This window comes from Oncorhynchus keta, chromosome 26 (assembly GCF_023373465.1).
Source record: "Oncorhynchus keta strain PuntledgeMale-10-30-2019 chromosome 26, Oket_V2, whole genome shotgun sequence".
Classification (NCBI taxonomy): domain Eukaryota; kingdom Metazoa; phylum Chordata; class Actinopteri; order Salmoniformes; family Salmonidae; genus Oncorhynchus; species Oncorhynchus keta.
This window is the reverse complement of record NC_068446.1, coordinates 29104078-29123629: the sequence shown is the minus strand read 5'-3', so window position 1 is coordinate 29123629 and position 19552 is coordinate 29104078. Positions and strand designations below refer to the sequence as shown.

The following is a 19552-nucleotide window of genomic DNA, read 5'->3' as shown; positions in this document are numbered from 1 at the left end:
TCAGACCAAGCTGACTCCACACTCCAAGACTGCTTCCATCACGTGGACTGGGACATGTTTCGTATTGCGTCAGAGGGAAATATTGACGAATACGCTGATTCGGTGTGCGAGTTCATTAGAATGTGCGTCGAAGATGTCGTTCCCATAGCAACAATAAACACATTCCCAAACCAGAAACCGTGGATTGATGGCAGCTTCCGTGTGAAACTGAAAGCGCGAACCACTGCTTTTAATCAGGGCAAGGTGTCTGGTAACATGTCCGAATATAAACAATGCAGCTATTCCCTCCGCAAGGCTATTAAACAAGCTAAGCGTCAGTATAGAGACAAAGTAGAATCTCAATTCAATGGCTCAGACACAAGAGGCATGTGTCAGGGTCTACAGTCAATCACGGACTACAAGAAGAAACCCAGCCCAGTCACGGACCAGGATGTCTTGCTCCCAGGCAGACTAAATAACTTTTTTGCCCGCTTTGAGGACAATACAGTGCCACTGACACGGCCTGCAACGAAAACATGCAGTCTCTCCTTCACTGCAGCCGAGGTGAGTAAGACATTTAAACGTGTTAACCCTCGCAAGGCTGCAGGCCCAGACGGCATCCCCAGCCGTGCCCTCAGAGCATGCGCAGACCAGCTGGCTGGTGTGTTTACGGACATATTCAATCAATCCCTATACCAGTCTGCTGTTCCCACATGCTTCAAGAGGGCCACCATTGTTCCTGTTCCCAAGAAAGCTAAGGTAACTGAGCTAAACGACTACCGCCCCGTAGCACTCACTTCCGTCATCATGAAGTGCTTTGAGAGACTAGTCAAGGACCATATCACCTCCACCCTACCTGACACCCTAGACCCACTCCAATTTGCTTACCGCCCAAATAGGTCCACAGACGATGCAATCTCAACCACACTGCACACTGCCCTAACCCACCTGGACAAGAGGAATACCTATGTGAGAATGCAGTTCATCGACTACAGCTCGGCATTCAACACCATAGTACCCTCCAAGCTCGTCATCAAGCTTCGAGACCCTGGGTCTCGACCCCGCCCTGTGCAACTGGGTACTGGACTTCCTGACGGGCCGCCCCCAGGTGGTGAGGGTAGGCAACAACATCTCCTCCCCGCTGATCCTCAACACGGGGGCCCCACAAGGGTGCGTTCTGAGCCCTCTCCTGTACTCCCTGTTCACCCACGACTGCGTGGCCACGCACGCCTCCAACTCAATCATCAAGTTTGCGGACGACACAACAGTGGTAGGCTTGATTACCAACAACGACGAGACGGCCTACAGGGAGGAGGTGAGGGCCCTCGGAGTGTGGTGTCAGGAAAATAACCTCACACTCAACGTCAACAAAACTAAGGAGATGATTGTGGACTTCAGGAAACAGCAGAGGAAACCCCCTATCCACATCGATGGAACAGTAGTGGAGAGGGTAGCAAGTTTTAAGTTCCTCGGCATACACATCACAGACAAACTGAATTGGTCCACTCACACTGACAGCGTCGTGAAGAAGGCGCAGCAGCGCCTCTTCAACCTCAGGAGGCTGAAGAAATTCGGCTTGTCACCAAAAGCACTCACAAACTTCTACAGATGCACAATCGAGAGCATCCTGGCGGGCTGTATCACCGCCTGGTACGGCAACTGCTCCGCCCTCAACCGTAAGGCTCTCCAGAGGGTAGTGAGGTCTGCACAACGCATCACCGGGGGCAAACTACCTGCCCTCCAGGACACCTACACCACCCAATGTTACAGGAAGGCCACAAAGATCATCAAGGACATCAACCACCCGAACCACTGCCTGTTCACCCCGCTATCATCCAGAAGGCGAGGTCAGTACAGGTGCATCAAAGCTGGGACCGAGAGACTGAAAAACAGCTTCTATCTCAAGGCTATCAGACTGTTAAACAGCCACCACTAACATTGAGTGGCTGCTGCCAACACACTGTCATTGACACTGACCCAACTCCAGCCACTTTAATAATGGGAATTGATGGGAAATGATGTAAATATATCACTACCCACTTTAAACAATGCTACCTTATATAATGTTACTTACCCCACATTATTCATCTCATATGCATACGTATATACTGTACTCTACATCATCGACTGCATCCTTATGTAATACATGTATCACTAGCCACTTTAACTATGCCACTTTGTTTACTTTGTCTACATACTCATCTCATATGTATATACTGTACTCTATATCATCTACTGCATCCTTATGTAATACATGTATCACTAGCCACTTTAACTATGCCACTTTGTTTACTTTGTCTACATACTCATCTCATATGTATATACTGTACTCGATACCATCTACTGTATGCTGCTCTGTACCATCACTCATTCATATATCCTTATGTACATATTCCTTATCCCCTTACACTGTGTATAAGACAGTAGTTTTGGAATTGTTAGTTAGATTACTTGTTGGTTATCACTGCATTGTCGGAACTAGAAGCACAAGCATTTCGCTACACTCGCATTAACATCTGCTAACCATGTGTATGTGACAAATAAAATTGGATTTGATTTGATTTTGACTAGTCTCCCAGCCCGATGAAAAACATCCCCACAGAATGCAGAATGATGCTGCAACCACCATGCTTCACTGTAGGGGTGGTGCCAGGTTTCCTCCAGATGTGAGGATTGGCATTCAGGCCAAAAAGTTCAATCTTGGTTTCATCAGACCAGAGAATCTTGTTTCTCATGGTCTGGGAGTCCTTTAGATAATTTTTGCCAAAACTCCAAGCGAGCTTTCATGTGCCGTTTACTGAGGAGTGGCTTCCGTCTGGCCGCTCTACCATCATGGCCTGATTGGTGGAGTGCTGCAGTGATGGTTGTCCTTCTGGATGGTTCTTTCATCTCCACAGAGCTGGAGCTCTGTCAGCGTGACCATGGGGTTCTTGGTCACCTCCCTGACCAAGGCCCTTCTCCCCCGATTGCTCAGTTTGGCTGGACGGCCAGCTCAAGGAAGAGTCTTGGCGGTTCCAAACTTCTTCCATTTATGAATAATGGAGGCCGCTGTGTTCTTGGGGACCTTCAATGCTGCAGAAAAGTTTTGGTAGCCTTCCCCAGATCTGTGCCTCGACACAATCCTGTCTCTGAGCTCTATGTACAATTCCTTCGACTTCATGGAAGTGGGACCTTATATAAACAGCAGTGGCGGTCAGTGCCATTTATGATGAGGGAGGAAGATTTTTATTTTTATGAGCATGGCCTTATTTCTATTACAGCATGTTGGATGACTGTCATTCATATACCTTTCACCCAGCTTAATGTAACATTGATATGTTTAGGCTACTACATGATACTCAAAATTTCCCTATACCCATCATGAGTTTGCTACAACCTAGCCTATGAATTAAATTTTACAACGTAGATGCACACAAGTCCAGAGAGAAATTTGAGATGACAGACAGTGACACATTGACAGACAGTGACTTTCAATACTGCCTTGCACACTCTTGCCTGCATCTAGCTATCTAGGTTGTAATCATTAGTCCAACAGTTGCAAACGAGAGTTTCAATTGAACAAATTATTTTTTATCCCTGTTTCGATTGCTTCCGTTTAAGAAACGTTTTTCAACAGAATCGGTGTAATGAATACACCCCTGATCACGCAGTTCACGTTCATAGCATTGTTATTCCTTCTCGCCTCTATGCACTCCCCTCCTCTCACCTTTGCCCTTCGTTTGTGGACTTCAATGAACAACACATCAGCTGTATGTGACCAGGCTAAAAAAAACTTTCCAAGCCAAACCATCTACATCGTTGTCCCCATATTAGCTAATCATGCAGTAATGTTGCAGTGCATAGTCAGTAAGCAGTTACACCGGTGGGCCCCAGTGGCAATAAATTAATAAAACCAAAAGCTTACCTTGACTTGGAAGAGTTCCAGTGTTTTGTTGGATAGTCATAGCCAGCTAGCTAACATAGCATCCCTCTGGTTGAGCCAGGTGTTTGAGTAGGTAAACTAGCCATCTGCATTTGCTAGCTAAGTAAGTGAAACTGAAGAAAAATGACACTCTCGCTCTCTCTCTTCTTAATTTTTTAAGAAATGTAGTTGTTGAAAACTGTTCAACTATTGTCTTTCTCTCTCTTTGAGTCAACTACTCACCTCATCATGTTATGCACTGCTGTGCTAGCCAGCTGGAGCTAATGCTTTCAGCACTAGATTCATTCCCTGATCCTTTGATTGGGTGGACAACATGTCAGTTTATTGCTGCAAGAGCTCTGATAGGTTGCAGGACGTCCTCCGGAAGTTGTCATTATTTACTGTGTAACTCTATGTGAGGACCAAGTGCCTCCGAGTTTTTGTATTGAAGTCAATGCACCAAGAGGAGGACAGAAGCTAGCTGTCCTCCGGCTACACCATAGTGCTACCCTACAGAGTGCTGCCGGGGCTACTGTAGACCTTCATTGCAAAACAGTGTGTTTTAATCAATTGTTTGGTGACGTGCATATATTTAGTATAGTTTTATTTAAAAAGGATAACTTTTTCAATGTTTTACCATTTTTATTTTTATGAAATTCACTGATGAGGATGGTCCTCCCTTTTCTCCTCTGAGGAGCCGCCACTGATAGACAGGTGTGTGCCTTTCCAAATCATGTCCAATCAATTGAATTTACCACATCTCCAGGATGAATGCACCTGAGCTCAATTTCGAGTGTCATAGCAAAGGGTCTGAATATTTCTGTAAATAAGGGATTTCAGTTTATTTTTTATATATTTGCAAAAATGTCTAAAAACCTGTTTTTGCATTGTCATTATGGGGTATTGTGTGTATATTGATGAGGATTTTTTCACCATTGTGTCAGTGGCAAACTTAATTATGGTGTTGGAGTGGTGCGTGACCACGCAGTCGTGGGTGAACAGGGTGTACAGGAGGGTACTAAGCACGCACCCCTGAGGGGCCCCGTGTTGAGGGTCAGCATGGCAGATGTGTTGTTGCCTACCCTCACCACCTGGGGTGGCCCATCGGGAAGTCCAGGATCCAGTTGCAAAGGGAGGTGTTCAGTCCCAGGGTCCTTAGCTTAGTGATGAGCTTGGAGGGCACTATGGTGTTGAACCCTGGAACGTAGGAATTCCATTTGTCCAGGTGGGATAGGGCAGTTTGGAGTGCAATAGAGATTGCGGCATCTGTGGATCTGTTGATGGCTGTATGCAAATTGGAGTGGGTCCAGAGTTTCTGGGATGCTGGTGTTGATGTGAGCCATGACCAGTCTTTCAAAGCATTTCATGGCTACAGATGCAAGTGCTACGTGGCGACAGTCATTTAGGCAGGTTACCTTGGCGTTTTTGGGCACATGGACTATGGTGGTTTGCTTGAAACATGTACAGTGCCTTGCGAAAGTATTCGGCCCCCTTGAACTTTGCGACCTTTTGCCACATTTCAGGCTTCAAACATTAAGATATAAAACTATTTTTTTGTGAAGAATCAACAACAAGTGGGACACAATCATGAAGTGGAACGACATTTATTGGATATTTCAAACTTTTTTAACAAATCAAAAACTGAAAAATTGGGCGTGCAAAATTATCCAGCCCCCTTAAGTTAATACTTGTAGCGCCACCTTTTGCTGTGATTACAGCTGTAAGTCGCTTGGGGTATGTCTCTATCAGTTTTGCACATCGAGAGACTGAAATGTTTTCCCATTCCTCCTTGCAAAACAGCTCGAGCTCAGTGAGGTTGGATGGAGAGCATTTGTGAACAGCAGTTTTCAGTTCTTTCCACAGATTCTCGATTGGATTCAGGTCTGGACTTTGACTTGGCCATTCTAACACCTGGATATGTTTATTTTTGAACCATTCCATTGTAGGTTTTGCTTTATGTTTTGGATCATTGTCTTGTTGGAAGACAAATCTCCGTCCCAGTCTCAGGTCTTTTGCAGACTCCATCAGGTTTTCTTCCAGAATGGTCCTGTATTTGGCTCCATCCATCTTCCCATCAATTTTAATCATCTTCCCTGTCCCTGCTGAAGAAAAGCAGGCCCAAACCATGATGCTGCCACCACCATGTTTGACAGTGGGGATTGTGTGTTCAGGGTGATGAGCTGTGTTGCTTTTACGCCAAACATAACGTTTTGCATTGTTGCCAAAAAGTTCAATTTTGGTTTCATCTGACCAGAGCACCTTCTTCCACATGTTTGGTGTGTCTCCCAGGTGGCTTGTGGCAAACTTTAAACAACACTTTTTATGGATATCTTTAAGAAATGGCTTTCTTCTTGCCACTCTTCCATAAAGGCCAGATTTGTGCAATATACGACTGATTGTTGTCCTATGGACAGAGTCTCCCACCTCAGCTGTAGATCTCTGCAGTTCATCCAGAGTGATCATGGGTCTCTTGGCTGCATCTCTGATCAGTCTTCTCCTTGTATGAGCTGAAAGTTTAGAGGGACGGCCAGGTCTTGGTAGATTTGCAGTGGTCTGATACTCCTTCCATTTCAATATTATCGCTTGCACAGTGCTCCTTGGGATGTTTAAAGCTTGGGAAATGTTTTTGTATCCAAATCCGGCTTTAAACTTCTTCACAACAGTATCTCGGACCTGCCTGGTGTGTTCCTTGTTCTTCATGATGGTCTCTGCGCTTTTAACGGACCTCTGAGACTATCACAGTGCAGGTGCATTTATACGGAGACTTGATTACACACAGGTGGATTGTATTTATCATCATTAGTCATTTAGGTCAACATTGGATCATTCAGAGATCCTCACTGAACTTCTGGAGAGAGTTTGCTGCACTGAAAGTAAAGGGGCTGAATAATTTTGCATGCCCAATTTTTCAGTTTTTGATTTGTTAAAAAAGTTTTAAATATCCAATAAATGTCGTTCCACTTCATGATTGTGTCCCGCTTGTTGTTGATTCTTCACAAAAAAATACAGTTTTATATCTTTATGTTTGAAGCCTGAAATGTGGCAAAAGGTCGCAAAGTTCAAGGGGGCCGAATACTTTCGCAAGGCACTGTAGGTATTACGGACTGGGTTAGGGAGAGGTTAAAAATGTCAGTGAAGACACTTGCCAGCTGGTCAGCGCATACTCTGAGTATGCATCCTGGTAATCCGTCTTGCTCTGCGGCCTTGTGAATGTTAACCTGTTTAAAGGTCTTACTCACATCGGCTATGGAGAGCATGATCACACAGTCGGTGCTCTCATGCATGGTTCATTTAGCTCGTGGTAGGCTCGCGTCACTGGGCGGTTCGTGGCTGGGTTTACATTTGTAATCCGTGATAGTTTGCTAGGCCTGCCACATCCGACAAGCATTAGAGCTGTTGTAGGAGGATTCGATCTTAGTCATGTATTGACGCTTTGCCTATTTGATGGTTCGTTGATTGATGTTTCCTGGAATTCATTGCTTCTGGTTTGGTATTGGGTTAACTGAACAGGCAGTTAACCCACTGTTCCCAGGCCGTCATTGAAAATAAGAATTTGTTCTTAACTGACTTGCCTGGTTAAATAAAGGTAAAATGAAAAAAAAAAAATGAAAATGGTACGTATGGTCACGGTGGGGATGACGTCGTCGATGCACTTATTAATGAAGCCGGTGACTGATGTGGTATAATTGGTTATTGGTGCACCAACCTGGTTTTCCAAGCAGAAATCAATCACTAGTTAAAAGGCAAGAAGGAAAACCAGCATAGAGTACACTGTGATTGTCGAGGAGCTGTGCAGTTCTGCATTCAATAGCATTATAGGATACATGGTCTGGCGTTGACATGATGCCTATTGATTCTTGTATGAGTAATTACAACTTGGCCCTTAAGGAATTGAGTTAAGATGGGCTCTAGATGCCCTATCTAGTCTACAAACACTCAGAAAACTTGAAAAATACTAAATCACGTTTATGTATCATAAATTCCATTAACTTCACTGAGTGTGATGCTTAGAGAAGGTAGTGAACTATTCCATTGAGACAGTAATGGACTGTTCCATTCTTCCAGGAACAGATTGCTAAAGATCTGTTCTCAGGAGAGGATGAAGAGGAGTCATCAACTGATGACCTCACTCTCTCTGTCACCTCCCACGCCTCTGACCTCCTCTTCCGCCGCCACCTAAGAGGTATGACCAATAATGTCAAATAGAGTATTAGGGCTGTGACGATACCAGTATCGCAATATTTTTTTCAATGGCAAAAATGAAAAACACCTGTATTGAAAGCACCTGCTTTCAATATACTTTGTATCCCTCATTTACTCAAGTGTTTCCTTTATTTTTGGCAGTTACCTTTTATATAATGGGTATGACACACTCCTACTTTTGGAGCACAGCTACCACTTCCCGTAAACAGACCCCCACCCACCCAGCTCACCACTAATGAGAATCCCTTTATCATATCACATCGATATATTTTTTAAATGGCCTGAGGGCCCCTTTATGCCAAAACTAATTTGTTGTACCTTGAAGTTGTTAACTGGTGGTGTTATGAGAATGCTACATATTGATGTAATAAATGTTCCCATGTGCAAGCCAATTCCATGGCAGATAGAGACAAAGGCACCTTCGTCAGCTCCTCAGAAGATGTCTCAGATGATGATGACGACAACACCTCCATTCCATCCAATGATGAACGCAAGGTGAGACACTGGGGCCTACTGAACAGAGCTCAAATATTCTACAATTACTATTTAGGGAAATATAACAACCTGTTTTCTGTAGTGCCTTTGTGACTGACACTGTGGTTGTTATTTTTCCAGGACATCATGGTGGGCTCAATGTACCAAGCCAAAATCCCTCCTCTCAGCCCGTACTCATACCAGGAGAGAGGTAACCCCCAATTGACCCTTTCAGAATCTGTGTACATTTTGGATTAGTGTGTTGACACTTTGCCTCAGTCTCACACACATCCTTATATCTGTGTCTCTATCACTATCTTTCCATCTCCTGTTCCCAGTCTATGAGAATGAGGACCAGCTCCTGTGGACCCCAGACATGTTGCCAGGCCAGGCTGTAAAGGAGTTCCTGCTAAGTGCCCAGAGACGGGGAGGTCAGGACGGGGCTGTAGATACCCTCATCAACGGGGACATAATCAAAGACAATGAACAAGTAATGTAGTGGGTTGGGTCATTTACTTTATGTTCGTATTCTTATTGAAGTCGGAAGTTTTATTTTAGAATGTGAAATGTCAGAATAATAGTACAGAGAATGATTTATTTTAGCTTTTATTTCTTTCATCACATTCCCAGTGGGCCAGAGGTTTACATGCTACCAAATACGAATTGAGTGTATTGCCTTTAAATTGTTTAACTTGGGTCAAACGGTTTGGGTAGCCTTTCCACAAGCTTCCCACAATATGTTGGGTGAATTTTGGTCCATTCCTCCTGACAGAGCTGGTTTAACTGAGTCAGGTTCATAGGCCTCCTTAGTCGCACACACTTTTTCAGTTCTGCCCACATATTTTCTATAGGATTGAGGTCAGGGCTTTTGGATGGTCACTCCAATTCCTTGACATTGTAGTCCTTGCCACAACTTTGGAAGTATGCTTGAGGTCATTATCCATTTGGGGTCATTGTCCATTTGGAAGACCCACCCGGTTTGGATGGTTTTCTTTAAGCTTGCAAGCCTCCCAATTTGTCCTCCAAAGACAACGATGGTCATTATGGCCAACAGTTCTATTTATGTTTCATCAGACCAGAGGATATTTCTCCAAAAAGTACGATCTTTGTCCCCATGTGCTGTTGCAAATCGTAGTCTGGCTTTTTTATGCGGTTTTGGAGCAGTGGCTTCTTCCTTGCTGAGCGGCCTTTCAGGTTATGTCGATATAGGACTCGTTTTACTGTGGATATAGATACTTTTTCCTCCAGCATCTTCACAAGATTTTTTGCTGCTGTTCTGGGATTGATTTGCACTTTTCACACCAAAGTCCGTTCATCTCTAGGAGACAGAATGCGTCTCCTTCCTGAGCGGTATGATGGCTGCGTGGTCCCAAGGTGCTTATATTATTGTTTGTAAAGATGAATGTGGTACCTTCAGGTGTTTGGAAATTGCTCCCAAGGATGAACCAGACTTGTGGAGGTCTGCATTTGTTTTCTGAGGTCTTGGCTAATTTCTTTGGATTTTTCCATGATGTTAAGCAAAGAGGCACTAAGTTTGAAGGTAGGCTTTGAAATATATCAACAGGTACACAGACTCAAATGATGTCAATTAGCCTATCAGAAGCTTCTAAAGCCATGACATCATTTTCTGGAATTTTCCAAGCTGTTTAAAGGCACAGTCAACTTAGTGTATGTAAACTTCTGATCCACTGGAATTGTGATGCAGTGAATTATAAATTAAGTAATCTGTCTGCTAACCATTGTTGGAAAAATTACTTGTTTCATACATAAAGTAGATGTCCTAACTGACTTGCCAATACTATAGTTTGTTAACAAAAAATGTGTGGAGTGGTTGAAAAAGGAGTTTTAATGACTCCAACCTAAGTTTATGAAAACTTCTGACTTCAACTGTATTTCTTATTGTTGTTGCATTGTCAAGGAGGAACCTGCAAGTAATCATTTAGTTGGACGGTGTATACCATATGTATCTTGTACATATGTACACTGAATGAACACTGAATGAACTTGAAACTGGGTGGTAAAGCAGAAACAGTGGGACTTAGTAGGGCTGGATCGTCATATGTAAATCTATTAGCTTTGTTTGCATGTCGAGTGATTTCTGCACAGTTCATACTGTGGTTGAGGTCACAGACTTCTGTCACAACTGTGTGCTTCTTTTCTCTTTCTTTCCATCTCTCAGGCTCTGTATGAGCTGGTGAAATGCAGCTTTAATGCAGAGGAGGCACTGAGACGAATGCGCTTTAATGTGAAAGTATTCAGCGGTAAGACCGTCCACGACACATTTATTACTGATATATAGTAGGTTATATGTCATCTTACTTGTGGCAACAACTCTTTTAGATTTTATTAGGATCTCTTATAGTCCTCATTTAGACTAATGAGAAGAGAGTCTATTAACTCATATCAATGACTCATTAACGGCACTAAATTATTATTCAAATTTGTATATTTTTGGTATTTTACCCTTTTCTCCCCAATTTCGTGATATACAATTGCGATCCAATCACGACCGTGTCTCATTGCCGCACACTCAACGGGCTCGGGAGAGGCAAAGGTTGATTCATGCGGCCTCCAATAACATTCCCCGCCAAACAGCGTTTCATCCTGTTAGGGATTAGCTCCCTCTGTGGGGATCAAATCAGCGGACATTTCAAGAGCACCACGTATAGTTTTTGATAAAAATCTAACTTTCATTAAAACACACATGCAAGGTACTGAATTAAAGCTACACTCGTTGTGAATCTAGCCACCAAGTCAGATTTGTCGGCGAAAGCATGAGAAGCTATTATCTGACAGCATGCACCCCCAAAGTACTAGAACGTCACCTAAAACGACAGATTTTGCGGTAGCCGGCGCTACCCAAAACGCAGAAATAAAATATAAAACATTCATTACCTTTGACGAGCTTCTTTCTTGGCACTCCTATATATCCCATAAACATCACAATTGGGTCTTTTTCCCGATTTAAATCCGTCATTGTATAGCCAAAATGTCATTTTCTGAAGACCGGTCTGATCCAGGAATATTCCCTTTGACAAGACGCAAAGTCACTTTTTAAAATTACAAAAGTTGCCTATAAACTTTTACAAAACACTTCAAACTACTTTTCTAAACCAACTTTAGGTATTAATAAACGTTAATAATCTATACAATTCATCAAGGGGCGATCTGTATTCGATAGCAACTGGTCTTGAAATCAGCGGCCATCTTTTCCATTTTAACAACATCCTGTTGAGAGACTAAAACAGGAAAGGGCAAAGCGTCATACAACCAATGATTAAGTCTGCTAGAAATGCCAGCACTGGCGACATCGTGTGGAAGCTGTAGGCGTTTACAGGGCATCTTCATGTATTTGCAGTCGCCTTAAACAATACATTGACTGGCGGATTAATATATTTTTTTGTGTTTTTGGAGAACAGTTTGTTTTTCGAGGGATTTTTACTCCTAAACACGTTGTGTTATAGCCACAGACACGATTTAACCAGTTTTAGAGACTTCAGAGTGTTTTCTATACACACATACTTATCATTTGCATATACTATATTCCTGGCATGAGTAGCAGGACTTTGAAATGTTGCGCGATTTTTAACAAAAAGCTGCGAAAATTCGCATGATCCATAAGCCCGCCCGCTTAACCCGGAAGCTAGCTGCACCAATGTGTCAGAGGAAACACTGTTCAATTGACGACCGAAGTCAGCCTGCAGGCGCCCGGCCCGCCACAAGGAGTCACTAGAGCGCGATGAGCCAAGTAAACCCTCCCCTGGCCAAACCCTTCCCTAACCCGGATGACGCTAGGCAAATTGTGCGCCTCTCTATGGGACTCCCGGTCACGGCCAGTTGTGACAGCCTGGGATCGAACCCGGGTCTGTAGTGACAGCTCAAGCACTGTGATGCAGTGCCTTAGACCGCTGCGCCACTCGTGAGGCCGGCATCAAATTATTAATTGGAATTTCAAATTTGAGGACAGACAGTGAAGCAACCACAATCCCTGTAGAGTCTTCTTAAGCAATAAGGTCTGAGTGGGTGTGGTATATAACCAATGTACCACGGCTAAAGCTGTGCTTATGCACGGCACAACGCGGAGTGCCTGGATACAGCCCTTAGCCGTGGTATATTGGCCATATATTACAAACCCCAGAGGTGCCTTATTGCTATTATCAACTGGTTACCAACGTAATTAGAGCAGTACAAATAAATGTTTTGTCATACCCGTGGTATACGGTCTGATATACCACGGCTGTCAGCCAATCAGCATCCAGGGCTCAAACTACCCCGTATCTAAAACTCAATAACCACCCGTATGTTAATTCTCTACAGCTGTTTAGTATTTCAGCTAAATCCCAGGGTTTGTAATCGTATTCATATCAGCAGTCCTACTCTGAAAACCTTTTTGAATCTGTCATCTAGTGCCGGGACGATACCAGTATCGCGATACTCGTTAGTGTCGTGGCAAGAAAACAAAACACGAAGCGGGTGTGACTTCTTTAGGAAAACAGCCCTAATTTTGGAAACACATCATTATGTTTGCTTTGGTCAGTCCCTGGATGGGAGACGAGATGCTGCTGGAAGTGGTGTTGGAGGGCCAGTAGGAGGCACTATTTCCTCTGGTCTAAAAACAAAATATCCCAATTCCCAGTGAATGGGGACACTGCCCTGTGTAGGATGGGATGTTAAACGGGTGTCCTGACTCTCTGAGGTCATTAAAGATCACATGGCACGTATTGTAAGAGTAGGGGTGTTAACCCGGTGTCCTGGCTAAATTCCCAATCTGGCCCTCAAACCATCACGGTCACCTAATAATCCCCAGTTTACAGTTGGCTCATTCATCCCCCTCCTCTCCCCTGTAACTATACCCCAGGTCGTTGCTGTAAATGAGAATGTGTTCTCAGTCAACTTACCTGGTCAAATAACATAATAAATAAATACATGTTGTCATCCAGAATCACATGAATTTATATTCCAATTTATAGCACATAATATTTTACATACAGCAGGTTTTTAAAGGACCAGAGAGTTAGTTCTGCTTCGTTATTGCGATACTAGTATCGTCCTAGGCCTACTGTCATCTTGACTAACGCTACAAATAGTTTTTGATCCTGCATTTCTGCCGCACACATCCAAGCTGGAAGTGTAGTAAAGCCCTGCTTGGGCATTCATTGTAAGCCCGAGCCTGTTAGTAAATCCATTAGCTGCTCTTCTCTGTCTGTCACACGCTCACACGCTCCCTGCGCGCAGCTCGCTCTGCTCATGGCTCTTTGAGTCTGTGAGTATCCATAGCAATGGCTCAGTCATCAATGAAGAGTCATGAGAGAGCAGTTCGCAGTTACCTACTTTTCGTCACTCTAAACTCAGACAACTCAAGGAACATTTATTATTTTCTGATAAATAATGTCTCCTGTTTTATATTTGACAAGGTTGAAGCACTTCTGACACCATGTTATGATCTTAGTCTCTGTACTGCGTAGCAGAGCACAAGCAAATGGCTCAGCTTCAAAATGTTAGTGATCAATTTAGTGATATGTGAGCCCTGCTCATACCCTAGTTATCGATGAAAAAACAGCCCCTACCTGGCCCTTAACCCAATGTGTAATGTCGGGGGTCAGGTAGCAGAGCTCTAGAGTGTAGGTTAAAATGTAGCCTATTGTGCCCTCTCCAGTGTAGGCTGACAAATCTACCAAATTACATTTGTTGCCTATGTTTTAGGCTTAATGCGGGTTTAGGCTTAATGCCAAGCGTCGGCTGGAGTGGTGTAAAGCTCGCCGCCATTGGACTCTGGATCAGTAGAAACACGTTCTCTGGAGTGATGAATCACGCCTCACCATATGGCAATCCGACGGACAAATCTGGGTTTGGCGGATGCCAGGAGAACGCTACCTGCCCAGATGCATAGTGCCAATTGCAAAGTTTGGTGGTGGAGGAATAATGGTCTGGCGCTGTTTTCATGGTTCGGGTCCTTTAGTTCCAGTGAAGGGACTTCTTAATGCTATAGCTTACAATGACATTCTAGACGATTCTGTGCTTCCAACTTTGTGTTAACAGTTTGGGGAAGGCCCTCTCCTGTTTCAGCATGACAATCGAACACCTTTGTAATGAATTGGAACGCCGACTGTAAGCCAGGCCTCATCGCCCAGCATCAGTGCCTGACCTCACTAATGCTCTTGTGGCTGAATGGAAGCAAGTCCCCGCAGCAATGTTCCAACATCTAGTGGAAAGCCTTCCCAGAAGAGTGGAGGCTGTTGTAGCAGCAAAGGGGGACCAACTCCATATTAATGCCCATGATTTTGGAATGAGATGTTCGACGAGCAGGTGTTCATATACTTTTGGTAATTTAGTGTAGCATGGAAATCAAGTAGTCAGATGAGTTTGTTTGATTAAAAACAAAACAATTAACCTTTATTTAACTAGGCAAGTCAGTTACAATGACGGCCTACACCGGCCAAACCCGGACGACGCAGGGCCAGTTGTGCGCCGCCCCACTGCCGTGGTCTAAGGGTGAATGGATTAATAGTAATCATCTTGACGTGGTTAGCTCCTGTAATATAACTCCAAAACAATTCATTTAAGTCTGTTCAGAGACAACTGCTGTTGTCTTCTGTGCAGAGGAGCTGTGTGCCTGGAGCGAGGAGGAATGTCGAAACTTTGAACATGGCTATCGAGTTCATGGAAAGAACTTCCACCTCATTCAGGCCAATAAGGTGAGCAGCACAGAAACTACCAACGTCAGGTTTGGGGCGAACCTGATTTGCTACAAAGTTGAAATTCTATTTTTTTAAGTAATGGCCAAGACTGGCATAGCCTGTGCAAACCTGCTTGTCTCCATTGATCAGACAAAAAAACTCACTGATTCATACCATAGCAAACAGTAAACCACACTGTGTTTATATGTCAGGTACGCACGCGTTCGGTGGGGGAGTGTGTGGAGTATTACTACATGTGGAAGAAGTCGGATCGCCACGAGTACTTCACCCAGCAGACCACTAAGCTGGGCCGCAAGAAGTACAGTCTGCAGTCAGGCAGCATGTGAGTAGCACTGCAGATATGACCTTGTCTCAACCTGAGAGTCAAGCCCCATTTCAATGCCAGCTGAGTTGGCAAATACTACCATCAAGTTGAGTAAAGTTTAGAATTGCAGGCACTACTATGACACTACCATCAAGTTGTTGTCATGATCATCTCCTTAGCCTGGCATCATTCCCCGAATAATAGCTTATTTAAATAGAGCGCAGGAAAAGGAAATCCTGACACTGGACACAGCGGACACATTTTAGTACCAGGTGTAGACTCACTGTACGGTGAATGTAATAGGATCATCTTGATCAGAATAAATAACAGGTGTAGACAAGCAGAAGTAGTGTATATCAATATAACATCCCCATTGTCATTGTTTTCAGACTAGAGATGTTTGATATGTTTAGCTGATATCATGCTGGGAGTCCTGGGTCGTGTTCAGTACTCATAACAATAACAAAATGGTTTGAATCTGAGAATGGAAATGAGTTTTCTTCTTGGACAAGTTCAGGTGTAGTTGGAACGGTTTTTCCTTCACAAGCCGTTTCCTTCTGTTTTGTGTTTTCCAGGGAGGATGGAGAGCAGGATGGAGAGCAGGATGGAGAGGTTGGAGAGATGGAGGGGTGCTCCCAGATTCAGCTCCCCTCACATCCACCAATCATAGATCTGGACAAGCAAGGTAACCCCTTCCCTGGTTATCCCATAGCCCCAGCCCTGGACCCTGCCCTTAACCCCTTCTCTAGCCCCAGTCCTATACCACAGCCCTGGACCCTGCCCTTAGCCCCTTCTCTAGCCCCAGTCCTAGACCACAGCCCTGGACCCTGCCCTTAGCCCCTTCTCTAGCCCCAGTCCTATACCACAGCCCTTAGCCCCTTCTCTAGCACCAGTCCTATACCACAGCCCTGGACCCTGCCCGTAGCCCCTTCTCTAGCCCCAGTCCTATACCACAGCCCTGGCCTTGATCCTTGCCCCTTCTCTAGCCCCAGTCCTATACCACAGCCCTGGACCCTGCCCTTAGCCCCTTCTCTAGCCCCAGTCCTATACCACAGCCCTGGACCCTGCCCTTAGCCCCTTCTCTAGCACCAGTCCTATACCACAGCCCTGGACCCTGCCCTTAGCCCCTTCTCTAGCCCCAGTCCTATACCACAGCCCTGGACCCTGCCCTTAGCCCCTTCTCTAGCACCAGTCCTATACCACAGCCCTGGACCCTGCCCGTAGCCCCTTCTCTAGCCCCAGTCCTATACCACAGCCCTGGACCCTGCCCGTAGCCCCTTCTCTAGCCCCAGTCCTATACCACAGCCCTGGACCCTGCCCGTAGCCCCTTCTCTAGCCCCAGTCCTATACCACAGCCCTGGACCCTGCCCTTAGCCCCTTCTCTAGCACCAGTCCTATACCACAGCCCTGGACCCTGCCCTTAGCCCCTTCTCTAGCACCAGTCCTATACCACAGCCCTGGACCCTGCCCTTAGCCCCTTCTCTAGCCCCAGTCCTATACCACAGCCCTGGACCCTGCCCTTAGCCCCTTCTCTAGCACCAGTCCTATACCACAGCCCTGGACCCTGCCCGTAGCCCCTTCTCTAGCCCCAGTCCTATACCACAGCCCTGGACCCTGCCCGTAGCCCCTTCTCTAGCCCCAGTCCTATACCACAGCCCTGGACCCTGCCCGTAGCCCCTTCTCTAGCCCCAGTCCTATACCACAGCCCTGGACCCTGCCCTTAGCCCCTTCTCTAGCACCAGTCCTATACCACAGCCCTGGACCCTGCCCGTAGCCCCTTCTCTAGCCCCAGTCCTATACCACAGCCCTGGACCCTGCCCTTAGCCCCTTCTCTAGCCCCAGTCCTATACCACAGCCCTGGACCCTGCACTTAGCCCCTTCTCTAGCACCAGTCCTATACCACAGCCCTGGACCCTGCCCGTAGCCCCTTCTCTAGCCCCAGTCCTATACCACAGCCCTGGACCCTGCCCTTAGCCCCTTCTCTAGCCCCAGTCCTATACCACAGCCCTGGACCCTGCCCTTAGCCCCAGTGCTATACCACAGCCCTGGACCCTGCCCTTAGCCCCTTCTCTAGCCCCAGTCCTATACCACAGCCCTGGACCCTGCCCTTAGCCCCTTCTCTCGCCCCAGTCCTATACCACAGCCCTGGACCCTGCCCGTAGCCCCTTCTCTAGCCCCAGTCCTATACCACAGCCCCGGACCCTGCCCATAGCCCCTTCTCTAGCCCCAGTCCTATACCACAGCCCTGGACCCTGCCCTTAGCCCCTTCTCTAGCCCCAGTCCTATACCACAGCCCTGGACCCTGCCCTTAGCCCCTTCTCTAGCCCCAGTCCTATACCACAGCCCTGGACCCTGCCCTTAGCCCCTTCTCTAGCCCCAGTCCTATACCACAGCCCTGGACCCTGCCCTTAGCCGCTTCTCTCGCCCCAGTCCTATACCACAGCCCTGGACCCTGCCCGTAGCCCCTTCTCTAGCCCCAGTCCTATACCACAGCCCTGGACCCTGCCCATAGCCCCTTCTCTAGCCCCAGTCCTATACCACAGCACTGGCCTTGATCCTTGCCCCAGATCATTCAAGTTTCAGAGTTTATTCGCCATGTGCACAGGATACAAAAGGTGTATAGTACAGTGCAATTCTTACCTTGAGAGCTCTTTCCCACCAATGCAGCGATGACAGAGAGAAAAATATAACAAATCATTTAAAAAAACATGTTTGTAAAGAAAAAAACCTGAAACCAAAACTCCACAAACACTACAGCTTGTTTTAAGAGGTAACGAGAGTTAGCTGGATACATAAGTAATAGTCATACATGCCATCCACCCTCTCACCATTTCATATCCACCCCACTCTTTGTCTTATTATTATTTGTCTTGATTACATTGTTTGCCTCAATTTGATGTGTTGTATTCATGAACATATGATTTGAAGCATTTTGATGTGTTGTTTTATCCCACCTGTGTGCATCTGTGTTTTCCCATTGGTTTGTGTGTTTGCCTGTGGTGTTTCTACCTTTGTGTTGGCATGGCGTTCCAGAGGAGGAGGGCCGTCCCCGTCGCAGACGAACGCCCCGCTTTCTCTTAAAGCCCTGAGCTCACTGCACACAGGCCACTCTAACCAGGCAGGGCCACAAGGTAAAGAATCTAACCAGATGGGGCCACTAGGTAAAAACTCTTACCAGGCAGGGCCACCAGGTAAAGACTAACCAGGCAGGGCCACTTGGTAAAAACTCTTACCAGGGAGGGCCACCAGGTAAAGACTCTAACCAGGCAGGGCCACCAGGTAAAGACTCTAACCAGGCAGGACCACCAGGTAAAGATTCTAACCGGGCAGGGCCACCAGTTAAAGACTCTAACCAGGCAGGGCCACCAAGTAAAGACTCTAACCAGGCAGGGCCACCAGGTAAAGACTCTAACCAGGCAGGGCCACCAGGTAAAGACTCTAACCAGGCAGAGCCACCAGGTAAAGACTCTAACCAGGCAGGACCACCAGGCAAAGACTCTAACCAGGCAGGGCCACCAGGTAAAGACTAACCAGGCAGGACCACCAGGTAAAGACTCTAACCAGGCAGGGCCACCAGGTAAAGATTCTAACCAGGCAGGACCACCAGGTAAAGACTAACCAGGCAGGACCACCAGGTAAAGACTCTAACCAGGCAGGGCCACCAGGTAAAGACTAACCAGGCAGGACCACCAGGTAAAGATTCTAACCAGGCAGGGCCACCAGGTAAAGACTAACCAGGCAGGACCACCAGGTAAAGACTCTAACCAGGCAGGGCCACCAGGTAAAGACTCTAACCAGGCAGGGCCACCAGGCAAAGACTCAAACCAGGCAGGGCCACCAGGTAAAGACTCTAACCAGGCAGGGCCACCAGGTAAAAACTAACCAGGCAGGGACACCAGGTAAAGACTTTAACCAGGCAGGGCCAGCAGGCAAAGACTCTAACCAAGCAGGGCCACCAGGCAAAGACTCTAACCAGGCAGGGCCACCAGGCAA

The 19552-nt window shown here is 46.0% G+C and overlaps 1 protein-coding gene across 1 annotated transcript in view; it reads left to right on the top strand.

The window, feature by feature from the left end:
• Positions 1 to 19552, top strand: part of LOC118359207 (mesoderm induction early response protein 2-like) — a 34435-nt gene that overhangs the window by 8110 nt on the left and 6773 nt on the right. Inside the window, exons 4-12 of the mRNA XM_035737575.2 lie at positions 7946 to 8063; positions 8472 to 8578; positions 8699 to 8768; positions 8896 to 9047; positions 10737 to 10818; positions 15158 to 15252; positions 15447 to 15577; positions 16135 to 16244; positions 18593 to 18690. Of these exons, the coding sequence (XP_035593468.1) occupies positions 7946 to 8063; positions 8472 to 8578; positions 8699 to 8768; positions 8896 to 9047; positions 10737 to 10818; positions 15158 to 15252; positions 15447 to 15577; positions 16135 to 16244; positions 18593 to 18648 (921 nt within the window). The 3' untranslated portion in view covers positions 18649 to 18690. The remainder of the gene's footprint in view (positions 1 to 7945; positions 8064 to 8471; positions 8579 to 8698; positions 8769 to 8895; positions 9048 to 10736; positions 10819 to 15157; positions 15253 to 15446; positions 15578 to 16134; positions 16245 to 18592; positions 18691 to 19552) is intronic.